Source organism: Xenia sp. Carnegie-2017, unplaced genomic scaffold, assembly GCF_021976095.1.
Source record: "Xenia sp. Carnegie-2017 unplaced genomic scaffold, XeniaSp_v1 HiC_scaffold_14, whole genome shotgun sequence".
NCBI classification, from domain to species: Eukaryota; Metazoa; Cnidaria; class Anthozoa; order Malacalcyonacea; family Xeniidae; genus Xenia; species Xenia sp. Carnegie-2017.
Genome location: NW_025813447.1, coordinates 4,791,179 through 4,803,151, shown reverse-complemented (window position 1 = coordinate 4,803,151; position 11,973 = coordinate 4,791,179). Strand labels below are relative to the sequence as shown.

The 11,973-nt window shown below is 33.1% G+C and overlaps 1 protein-coding gene and 1 long non-coding RNA gene across 4 annotated transcripts in view; one reads left to right on the top strand and one right to left on the bottom strand.

The window, feature by feature from the left end:
* Positions 1 to 312: 312 nt before the first annotated feature.
* LOC124434211 lies at positions 313 to 3,366 on the top strand. The gene is made up of 3 exons (XR_006944715.1): positions 313 to 425; positions 1,756 to 1,859; positions 2,832 to 3,366. It is a non-coding gene; the product is annotated as an uncharacterized LOC124434211 (long non-coding RNA).
* A 1,762-nt stretch (positions 3,367 to 5,128) lies between these two features.
* LOC124435459 (cytosolic phospholipase A2-like) overlaps positions 5,129 to 11,973 on the bottom strand; it is a 39,745-nt gene continuing 32,900 nt past the window's right edge. For all 3 annotated transcript variants that reach the window (XM_046985410.1, XM_046985411.1, XM_046985412.1), the window contains 8 exons: positions 9,460 to 9,574; positions 8,528 to 8,665; positions 8,219 to 8,305; positions 8,016 to 8,144; positions 7,632 to 7,748; positions 7,345 to 7,517; positions 5,655 to 5,844; positions 5,129 to 5,564 (listed from right to left, as the gene is read on the bottom strand). In XM_046985410.1, coding sequence (XP_046841366.1) covers positions 5,347 to 5,564; positions 5,655 to 5,844; positions 7,345 to 7,517; positions 7,632 to 7,748; positions 8,016 to 8,144; positions 8,219 to 8,305; positions 8,528 to 8,665; positions 9,460 to 9,574 — 1,167 coding nt within the window. In that variant the 3' untranslated portion in view covers positions 5,129 to 5,346. The remainder of the gene's footprint in view (positions 5,565 to 5,654; positions 5,845 to 7,344; positions 7,518 to 7,631; positions 7,749 to 8,015; positions 8,145 to 8,218; positions 8,306 to 8,527; positions 8,666 to 9,459; positions 9,575 to 11,973) is intronic.

Genomic DNA, 11,973 nt, shown 5'->3' with positions numbered 1-11,973 from the left:
CATTTTCACTTTGTGAGATTGAAAATTAACAAAAATTATTGCGTAATATTTTAAAATGCACCTTGTTAATGGTTTTGGCTTTTTAAAATTCAAACTGTTTCAAATCGTACATTTGAAACTTATTGATGATAATTATATCAAATAATATCACAGAGAGACCTAACATCTTATAAAGTGTAAAACAATGCAGGTATTGTAAGTATTATCTCGCGGTTATCACTGCTCACTATAGAGTTAAAATGTACGACATACATTTTAACAATAGAAGTCATGAAGTGTATCTTTCTTATAATAACAATGAATTCTTAAGATGATTTAAATTACGCAGATTAATTTGTCACATATCGGCCTCAAGAATCGTTTTGGCGTTTATTTTGCCAGGATTCAAGGGGATTTCAAAAAACCTCAAGGTATTAATGATAAAGGTAAGTTATTTAAACGACAAAAAACACGTTATTTGTGCTTACAACGTGAGCGTGATCATAAAAGCAAATTTCTGGCCTGGTATGTACTTACTAATACGAAGAATTTATCACCTACGTTAACATTAAATTCATATTAACTGCTATACTTCAAAAAAACCTACTCCACGTAAAACAAATAGTACAATTCAGGAAAGCGGCGACGCATGGACTTTTATTCATTTGTAAATGAACTTATAAATGATACAACATTCACGCTTAGAGAGTGTAAAGATTAAGCCCGAAGTGAATAAAATCAGCAAGTTCTATTCTCAACAGGACAGATATTTTGCTTATCATTATAGAACTCTCGTCACTTGATCTGTTGAGTTCTAACTAAGTATTTGAATTGGTAAACTTAGCGTTTGTCATGCTTTAAAACTCCTAAGATATAAGCTCCATAAAGAACTCTTAAAAAAACGAAGAAGTTCACGAGTATATATTAATGATCATACATGGTTTGTGTTATTCAACAGAATGAAAAGAAATTTTGATTTGGGCCGCAGTCTTATATTCTAATTGAAAAAGTTTTATACACAGTAAAGATATAATGGAAGAGATAAACAGTGAATGTAGAGATTATAGTATATCATATACTGTATAAGATTCCTATGATATGGAACCTGATATAATGATGCAAGTATTTTTGCATTGTCTACCATCAATTTATAACTGCACTCATATATTCGTTAAAGCTTATATTTCTGAATCTTATAATAATGTCAAAATGGAAGAAAGTAAAAACACTGCGCAATGTCTAATTTACATTTTAAACTTTGCATAACAATACAACGCGTGCGCTGATTGCTCTATTGTTGAGTTGGCATGAGCCTGCGTAGAAAAATCTCAACTCAATGTATTAAATATATGAAGGAAAATTTACAAAACAACCATGAATGTGAGAGAATTTGCAAACCTATCTAAACCAGTTTGACGGCTACACTATACCCATCTGACAAAGGCCAAAATAACAAATAAAATTGAATGTCTTAGTTAGGCAGTTGAATTTATGTGTCAGTTGATGAAGGTTGTGGGTATTAAGAAATTTTTTTATAAAATAATAAAATCATACAAAAAGTACGAGCTACAGGCCAAAGTCATGACCTCACTTCCTTGTAAAATTCATTTGTAAAAATCCAAGTTATATTTTTATAAATTCTAATGTATCTCCATTTCAGAAATTTCATACAATAAGATTTTATGCCGCCGATCATTTTTTCGTATTTTTTATTACTTTTGTTTGTCCCAGTTTGTAATTATGTTGCTGAGTTAATATTTATACTTTCTTTTGTAGTGCTTACCACTGCTTGGGAAACATAACGGACAAAGATTAGACAATTTGAAAAATGTCAAAACCTCCAGATGTTGTCAATAACGTCAAGTCTTCAAATAATCATGGTATTCTTTCATTTTAACATGACCCAATTTAAATCTAATTCATGTATTTATTTCTTTTCATATTTCTGACTAAAATACAAAAACTATCAAAATATTTAGGATAATTTAGTAGTCTGCTTATTGTGAGAAGCAAAAAAATTGCTATTTAATTTAAAACACAAACAGCTTAACGATCTGGTGTAATTACATCATTCTTTCAATTACAATTAATGGATTTTCTTACATAAATGCAAACTCTACCACCATTTCATGTTCGTAGTTTTTGAATTATGATCTTAAAATTTGTACAATAACGCTTTCATCTTTAACAAGCCTCTTTCTGAGAAATGTAATTACTTTTTGTAGTAAATTGATTCGCTTCCAATGTTTTAGCTACTGCATCTCATGATCGTTTACAAAATTTTGCCCTAGCGTTAAAACTTTTCTCAGACGTTTTTCTTAGCCTTTCAATTACTCACTTTATCCTTCGTCATCAATTGTTTTTTATTATTGTAGTAAATGCATGTTTTCCTACCGACACATTTATGTTGAAAAGAAGTTATTGCTCGTGCAAAACGTGTGGCTAAAGAACAAATTACCATTCAAATTTTCTTTTTAGCTATCGAGAATTTCCGATTACTTGTCACTAGTGATGAATATCCATATTTTCAGCTATATTGATTTTCTAATTAATCCAAAATGTAGCTAGCAAAAAGTTTTAAAATTAATTGAGAATATTTGTTCTGTGATTTGTAAAACAATATCGATCAGTTATAACAGTGGCGATAGATTTTCCTTGCATGAAACGTAATCTTATAATGAATATTAATGTTCAGCTTATTGCAATAATATAAACTGCCATTGTAAAAATAAGAATATGGACGTCAATAAAATCCTTTCAATATATTCTTGTTTTTACAATAGCAATTCATGTATCTGCAATAAGCTGGGCATTGACGTTCATTACAAGAAAAAAATCTTCATTTTTTGCAGATATTGACTCATATCTGCTAGAATTAGCAGAAAAAATTACCACAGAATGGAAACGTTTGGCAATATTCCTACATATTAAAGACGAGAAAATAAACAAAATTGACATAAACGAGATTGATGTCGTCTGGAAGGGGTATACTATGCTAAAAGTTTGGTGGGATTCAGGTGGCAATGAGAATATATGGTACGAAGAACTAGCGACTGCGTTTCGCCGCATTGGGAAAGGTGCTTTAGCAAAAACGATTGTCAAAGAAGGACCAAATGTCACTATAAATAATGAAATGTAATTATGGTAATTCCACACATTTTCAAGGCTTGCAGTTAAATCTTCTATTTTATCCTCCATATTATATATCTTAAGATTATGTTTTTTTTTGTGTGGCTTGGCAAAGAGCAATTTCTTTGTCCAAGAATCATGCAATTAGATTACCTAGACAATGCACGATCAAAAAATAGTTGTTCAGGAAAACATTAAGAAACTAGAGCAAAGTAAATATGTCTGGTACAAAAATATATGTTATAAATTGATTTTAAATTCTAAAGACCTTCAATAATTTGTCTTCACAACCCTGAACATTGTCGTCTCACCATTAGCATGAACTATGTAGCATATATCTCGCTAAGGTGGTGAGACTATCCGCTATCGACCGCCGGCTGAAAAAAGTGATTCGTGCATGAATTTCGAAATTGTTTAGCACTTCTAAACGAATGAAATGAATACTAGTTACTGCATATTCTTTGACAATTATCTCGAAGCAGCAATCATCTTTGATCATTGATTGCATTTGCAAGTTTTGCACCACGAAATGATTGACAAGTAAAAGATTAACTTTTTGCATACATGCTAATTTTAATGAAAGTGCTCTTTAATACGAAAACTAATCATAATCGTGAATAAACAATGTGGAAAAAACTTTGCACGATAATTTTTGATATTGTTTCTTTTTGTATTGAGTAAAATTATCACTACTTAAATCCTTTACTATCAATTTTGACAAATGTTATGAAACTATTTTATTAATGTCCGTATGTATTGCATGCGACTTACTAACATAGTTTTTGCGTATTTGACGTGTGTATACTGTTCATCAGAGAAAAAATTCCTAACCTGTTATTGTTGACAAAAATTTATATTTTGCAATATGCATAGTTCACTTGGCAACAAGTTGATGTACTTTGGTGTACTCAGCAGCTCTAAACAATCGGGCATATGCAGGGGCGGATCTAGGATTTTTCAAACATCAGTCATAAAACGTCGGAGGCGCTCCGCACCTGGGGGGGTCTGAGGCATTAAGAAATTTTGAATTTCAGAGCCTTGAAAATGCCATTTTCAGCGTTTTAAAGCATATACATGAATATTTTGTGTAAAAAGTTCAAAAATATTCAGTCTTATCAAGTTGACTAACTGTTTAATGGACAGAGTTAAATCATCAGGAACATTTTTTAACATCAGTCAAATATACTCTTGTTATGGATAACTTTATGAATGTTTCATCTGTAATATCAATAACAGTAAATTGTGTATGTGAAAAAAGTTTGGTCTACTCTCAAGGAAAAATATATGCACTGTTTAATAAAACATTTTAGTCTGGAGAGATTCTTCTGGAAAAATTTCGTTGCAAAATGCCACAAGGGTGATAAGTGATCAGAGCATTTTTTGTCGACGCCTTTTGTAGCTGCAGGCTGAGCTTCGACTGTTTTTGCATGAATTGGCTTTTACTCCTCAAGTTTTCATCTATATAAAATAAATAGTCTGAAACTGTATCGTCCAGATAGTATAATTAATTTTCCGAGTTTTTTTCCTCCGCTTTACATTCGTAAATGTGCTTTTTGTTTCGCTTTTTCCTTTCTACAAAACTTGCTTTAGGACCGTCAAATATGGCCGTCAAATATGTTGCTGAGGCAAGCGAACTGCGCAAATTCACCGGATGCTTACTACCATGTTATAAAAGACTTAAATGGTTTTGTAATTTCATCGCAGATATTGGATTTTGGTCTTGCGCGCAAGGCAGACTACGAAATGACGGGATACGTTGCTACAAGACGGTACAGGCCGCCCAAGATCATGTTAAATTAGATGCATTACAACCAAACAGGTATGAAATTAGAATCCCTGATTATCTAGCTGTGTCGTTTCTGCTATACCATTTCTGCTATACCGGTTATGGTTATTGTAAATTACAATCGCGAATGAAACCACGGAATGTTTCTTTTTTATAAACAGCACAATTTTCGAGTCATAAGGATTAAGCCCTTTTAGATTGCAGCACTGCAGCAGATTACAAACAATCACAAAATCCATACATATTCATTTAATGTTGTCATCATTGTAATATTGTCTTGACACTTGATTGTTAAGCTGCGTTAAATGAAATATTGCGAATATTGATAAGAAGACAAAAACAAAAAACTTTACGTCTATGCCAATGCTACCGTTCTTACAGTCAAAGAAAATGCATTTAGAAACTTAAGTCAACAATTATGATTTAGTTGGCAAGTTGTTATAAAATTCTCCCTATTCTTTGATATTATTTCTTTTGAATTGAACTCTGGCAGAAATCGCATCTTTAATGGTTTGCATGTTTGCCAAAGTGTTATACTTCATGAGTTGATGAAGTTGGTCAAAATGTTTCTTGGTGTATTCAAACTTGAACGATGAAAATGGTTTACTGGGGTCGTCAAAAATTGGGAAGTTACCAAAGTCCTTATCCTCTTGTGTCATACGACGTACCCCTACAATACATGAGATACTGTGAACAAAGAGAATAAAAGGAAAATAGAATGATTTTAAATTCATATGTTTTAGCGTACATATGCCCTTACCTGGTTTGCTGAACTCTCTAAATGTCTTGTTTACGATTGGAAAATGTAAAATAACTGGACACTTTGAATTGGAAGAATCTTGAAATACATAACATTCTTGAATATCAGGTTTATCCAGCAATGGGTTTCCTTCTATAGGAGGAAACAGCAACCCGTTTTCCTTCGCCCACTTTTCTGCTTTCAAAAGTTCCTACAAAGATATGATGAGTATGACTTTGAACTCATATTCAAAGACCTCCTCTTTACACAGTGTCCTCGAAAAAAGTGACACTATATAGAATCATCTTATTGTTCTTAAATCATTTTTAAACGATAGTTATTTCGCACAAGAAAATTTAAATAAAGAAATATTGACATAGGCGTATGGGATGGGGGAGAAGGGGGGGAAGCTCCACCCAGGAAAGTTTAAACATTGAGAGTTTGGCAAATTTTTCACGTTAGTCGGGCGAAAATTCGGCAGAACCTTCTTTGTGAGCTGGGAAAATATTTACTGCCCCCCAGAAATGATAGCTCCCGTACGTTTATGAATATTGATCCAAGCACGTTGAGCAGTATGAGATGATTAGGAGGACACGCTGTACAGAAAGCCTGTTTCTCTTGGCCCACTTTTCAGTTTCACGAGTTGTTACATATATATGCATTTAGCTGTTATGAAATGTTTTAGCATTTATAGAGCTTAATTTTGGACAAATGAAAGCGATCTGAAGTTTATTAATTTACAATGCTTCGATGCATTATGTATCACTTTCAAGCAATAAAATAATAGTTAAGACGCATCAATGTATTCAATCAAAGTCCGTCATACCAAGATAATTGAGTTGTCTTTGTGTCATGTCTAATGTTTTTTGATCTTTTTATTATTGGTCTATTGCTACGACCAGTATTTCGAAGTAAGAAACTCATAAGTATGATGAGTATCGAAGAACTAAAACCGTCTCATATAACTCAACAATGTGTTGTGGGCTGTGTAGTCATCAGTATGATACAGATACATGCCAACATTTGCACCAGAGCATTGATGAACACAAAAACACGATAATTGGCAACACACGAGAAAATTACACTATGAAATTCAGATCAAGATGAAAAAAGTTTTTCAGTCTAGAATAAATCCCGTCGAGGCTTAGAATGAAATTATGAATATTTGCTCTACAATATGTTTTTTATTCAATTAGGATTGAATATATCACTGTTTTCCAGTTGTTTTTTATTAGTTTATAGATATTTTAGCTGTAGACATTCTAGCATAGCATTGTTATTATTTTCAATTCACTATTTTTTCTATAGCTCCGCTCTATTAAATTTATTACATATGTAATTGAACTACTGGACTTTGGTTGAATAAGTAAATGCATCCTAAGTTTATAAATTAATGCGTCTTAACTATTGTTTTCTTGCTTGTAAATGTTGTAAATGTTGTAAATTTTCGATGGCTTTTATTTGTCCTAATACTATGTTTAAAAATTTATTACTTAAATATTTATAGAGTTAATTTAAAAAGTCCATTGTTTTTTGAGAAATTCTAGAAGAGCATTCTATAATTAGCGTTTTGGACATGAAGCAGCCGTATTTTAGATAGTTTCATGAGGTTATTCTTTCAGCGTATATCGACACAGAACTTTTGTGCAAAAGTGAGAGCGCTATATGTTGGATTTGTTACTGTAGATGATTCATTAAATTTGCAACTCACAGAGAACGGTTTTTCTTTATCTCCGCCGTCTCGTTGAGAAAAATCAAACGACAAAATTATTTCTACTTTTCGCTCCGGTCGTAGCAAAACTGGATACGGAGAGTTAAACGCAATACCAGCGTCGACGAGGCAAATCGTCTTTTGATATCCCGTCACTTTGTTATAACTATCATCTGGAAAATGAATGTAATCAATGTCAACGATTGGTACATATTGTGAAACTTAAGCAAATGTTTGCATAAGGAACTCTATACATGACAAGATTATTTGCAAACAGTTATCATTACTTTGTTCTTTTTTGAATTCCAATCCCCGTAAAGCATTAAAAACCACTGCAGCTTTTCCTCGACGACTCGACATCACGTTAAATGGGTTTAGGGCTTCCAATAACCAACACTTATTACCTTCGGAAATGAACATGGAAGGCGTTTGAAGTCATGCGCACAAAGCATCTTTCACAGAAAGCAGTTTAAACATCATTTTAATGGCATCATGTACGACTTGCGTGGATCCACAAATTTTAAAGGATATAATAGAGTATGTAAAGAAATAAAAAACAGAATCAAGAACGCAAAACCTTGATTTATAGCTATCGACCAATTTTATTATTTCATCATAACTGCACAGTGTTGAGTTTTGCCTATATGAATAAATAATATTTGAAGACGTACTTTCGTATACATCTTCTGGTGACTTTGGCCCATCTTCGCTTTCATTTTCTTTTTCGTCTTCGTCATCATCCTCATCGCTGTCGTCAGCTTCAGTTTTGCATTCTTTTGCTTCCTTTAAAGCATGCTCGGCTGTGAAAGAGAAATGAAAAGCAATAAAAATATCGGAAACACTTAAGAGAGATATCACGCATTCTCACACTTACCCATTTCGCTTTGAATTTCGTGATCTGACTTGTCGTCTTTATTAGTTAATGTGTTTAAAATTATGCTGAATGCACTTCCCCAAATACCTAAAAAAGAAACATTAAGAAGGTTTTCTATAAGATCATTCTGAGGTTTTTCGGAAGTGGTGAAATCATTGGGTCGATCTTTGCTATTCAAAATTGTACTTGACACGCCTAAAATTCACTTTGGGTTCTTTAAAGATCTCTTTGCGAGAAAATTTGTTTATAGCGACCATCACAATGCCCCTCCCCCTCTCACATTGTTCAACTTATTGCAGTTTGATCTACCTTGCAAATACGACAGTTGTGGCTCTTTATATTCCTTTACAAGTTGTCCTTTGTAGAATTTCCCGCCAAAATCTTTCGTCTTTCCGAACACACCATATTTGGCAAAACCGTACTCATACGGTGTGAATTCAACCCATTCTAAAAAAAGGGAAAATACAATAAAAAACTTTATTTATTTTGTATGACCGCTGTGAGTGGAATTTGAAAATAAATGTAGCCTGTAATTCTATTCTGTTTATAGCACCGATTATTATTGAGATTTCCAAACAGTGCGGTCCGCTGATCTACCATTACATAGAAAACTAGTTCTCACAACTCAATGATCTCCCTCCGCCTCCCAGAACTCCCTCTCCTATAGAAAACCTTGTATTCAACAACTATAAAATACTTCACTCAACCAAATCTAACAACTACCACATTCTTGCTTTTCTTGAAGCACTTCTCATCAAACATAACAAACCTTTTCTCAACACGGGAATTAAGGATAGCAAAGAATTACAACTCTTTTCTTAACTTATAACACACTCATTCTACCAGTCGGGTCAGCAGTTTCAATTCATCCTTTTGAAATACTACACCTCTTCCAACTCTGCCTTTGTAAATATCACACTATTTAATTTCCATTGCTTATTTCCGTTTACTTATTTCATGCGTTGTAAATATATATGTGTATGTATGGTTTTAAATATCATTCTGTCGGAGGATGACTTTGAAATAAAGTCGAAAATTTACAGTTTACTTCTCGCCTTGTTTTGATTCATATTTTGCAATCTCAAGATGTCTTGCTTCTTGGGAATTTGTTTTATATTATAGTACCAACACATGGAAGGCGACTTTTCAGGTATATTTTCCACTTGTAATTAGTTCAGTGGTCAGGTCATATTTCAAATGAATATAGCTACTAAATAAATTACGTTGAATGAAAACATTACCGCTGAATTCTTTTGCTGGTTCATCCAGGCGCACGTGGACAGCAGCTGTGATAGGCAACGGAGCATGCGCATGTTTAACTTGATTGCATTGGTCGCTTAGTTTAGCGTCAGTGTTCTGTAATAGAGAATATCATGTTTATCAAACTATTACAAGCGTATTACAAATGCATCCGATATGGCTGGAGTGTTTCCAAATTATCAGTTTAGAACACAAATTACATGGTATCAATTCTAAATAAGTTTCTGCAAACGTTCGTTAAGAAGGTAAGAATGTAAAATGTGTGTTTTTAATTTTTATGTGCGTATCTCTAGAGAATCCTTTGTCCACTGTAGAAAGAGTTTGTTGTGAATGTAACTGTGAAATTCCTAGATCCAATGGCCATGGGCCCACTTCGAAAATTGTGATTTTTCATGCGTCCATCGAGGAACCAGAAATTTTTTAACCCTCATGTTGCTGTAGTGGTACTTAACAACTTTAACATGCATGTCAATCGTATAACTTTGACATTAAAGAGAAAAATCGATTATTTTATCTTGAATATACAATCAGAGAAAAGTGAAATCAATGTTATGTTTTTATGTCTTAGCTAATCAAAGCAAAGAGAGTGTTGCCCTCAACCAATTAGGTAGCGTCAGGTTGAAAGGTCTTTCACTACACTTGATAAACAATGGCGAACAACAAGCTTGCTGAAGTTTCTCATTCAGATGACGAGTTTTTTGCGTTATGTACATCAAAAATAGTGCTATCTCAAAATTAACATTATTTGCACTTGCTTCTTAGTGTATATTTACTTTTTTTAATGCTAAATGGAGATAAATTTCATGTAATAAGGCAAAATGGCGCAGGAATCCGCGTTTAATTCTGGGGCTAATTGACGACCTTTACGTCGACAATTTGTCTTTCGCTGAAAATGTTCTTATTTCAGAGTGTTTTGTACCCATAACAGCGCTCTGCAAATTCCATTGCAATTGTTAAAGTCGGTTTTTAGTTGTCCAAATGTTGCGAAGAGAAAAGAACAGGAAATAAGAATGAGAGAAAGAGAAACAAGACGATCAACATGCGGAACGTTCAGATTTGACGACTCGTATTTCAGTATATGTAAGATTATTTGGTTCCAGTTGAATTTCAAAGCTACATTTCCTTTCAATTTAAGTTTAGTATTCGAAATTTACTTCAACTACTACTCAGAATAGTTGTGATTCTTCGGTGCCTTTTTTTTGTTTCGATAAGATAAGAAATGCGTATTGTATGAATTATTTTAAAATATTGCTTTAAACTAACTAGAGCGATTTGTCATTTTAATATTAAACTATAATTTTGATAGATGGTACCTGAGATATCGTGTTTGCTTTTTTATGTTATGCCATTTGTTGAGCTATGAGTCCATTTTTTCAATTTTTGAGCTTTGCTGTTTATTAACCTTTTTATATTGTAACTGGGCTGTCATGTCCAACATTCACAAATATACTTGACATACAGTATGACAAGGCTCCAAATGTGTAGTCATATTTCAAGTCATGACGCAGACAAGAAGGCTTCTGGACAGAAATATAGACGACTAAGACGCTCAAAGTCATAACTTTTCACAATGGATCAGGACTCACGGCTGACTTAGCATTTTCATTAACAAACCAAAGCAGAAAAATATAATTGGAGCATGGTATTGATAAATTTTGGTTTAATCAATGCCCTTTTTCGTTTGTTTTGTGAACTAATAGTTTGAAAACGTTGATATATATAATTTTGAAATATTTTTAGCAATATACTATTGGATGTTTTATAAGCCGTCTTTTTATCACATAGATTTTTCATGTTTTTCTTTGTGATGACAATTTTAAGCTGGTGCACTTCACATTTTTTTCAAAGACTGCTTTAGATCATAGCTCATTTCTTGTGTTACACGTTTGTAGATTTAGCTCGTCGAGGTTAGTATAGAGTCCTGAGAAAAAGTCATATTTGACTCTGAAAATGACTACAGCTAAGGTTGTCGAAACGCCAGTCAACAACAACAAAAACATTCCTTCTCAGGACTCTACTAACCTGGATGACATACATCTACAAGCATGAACGATACTCCCGGGTTCAAATCATTTACTTTATTATTTCTTGTGTGATGTTTCTGAGGTTATGTGCAAGCGTAGCGAACTATTGTTTCAAGATGGCGGACATCGTTGTTCAACAACGCAGTGAAACAACGCTTATTTTCTCCTTAATGTGCAACTTATAGATCTGACATACCTTCGGCAAATGATAAATATAATATAAACTACCTATGCTGTAAAATTCAGCTGGTTCCTCCATGGACGCATGGCGATGTTATTTTTAGATGACTTTTTGTGATTGGGTCCATGGCCTACTTCTATCGTTGCAATATATTGACTTCACCTGGTCTTTAATTATTGTACATAGAGTCAAAAGTGCAGATTAGACGTATAGAATTATAGGCTATTGTGGATTGTACTCGACCTTAAAACCTTTTGTTTGCTTATTTTTTTACAATTGGATTAAAATGT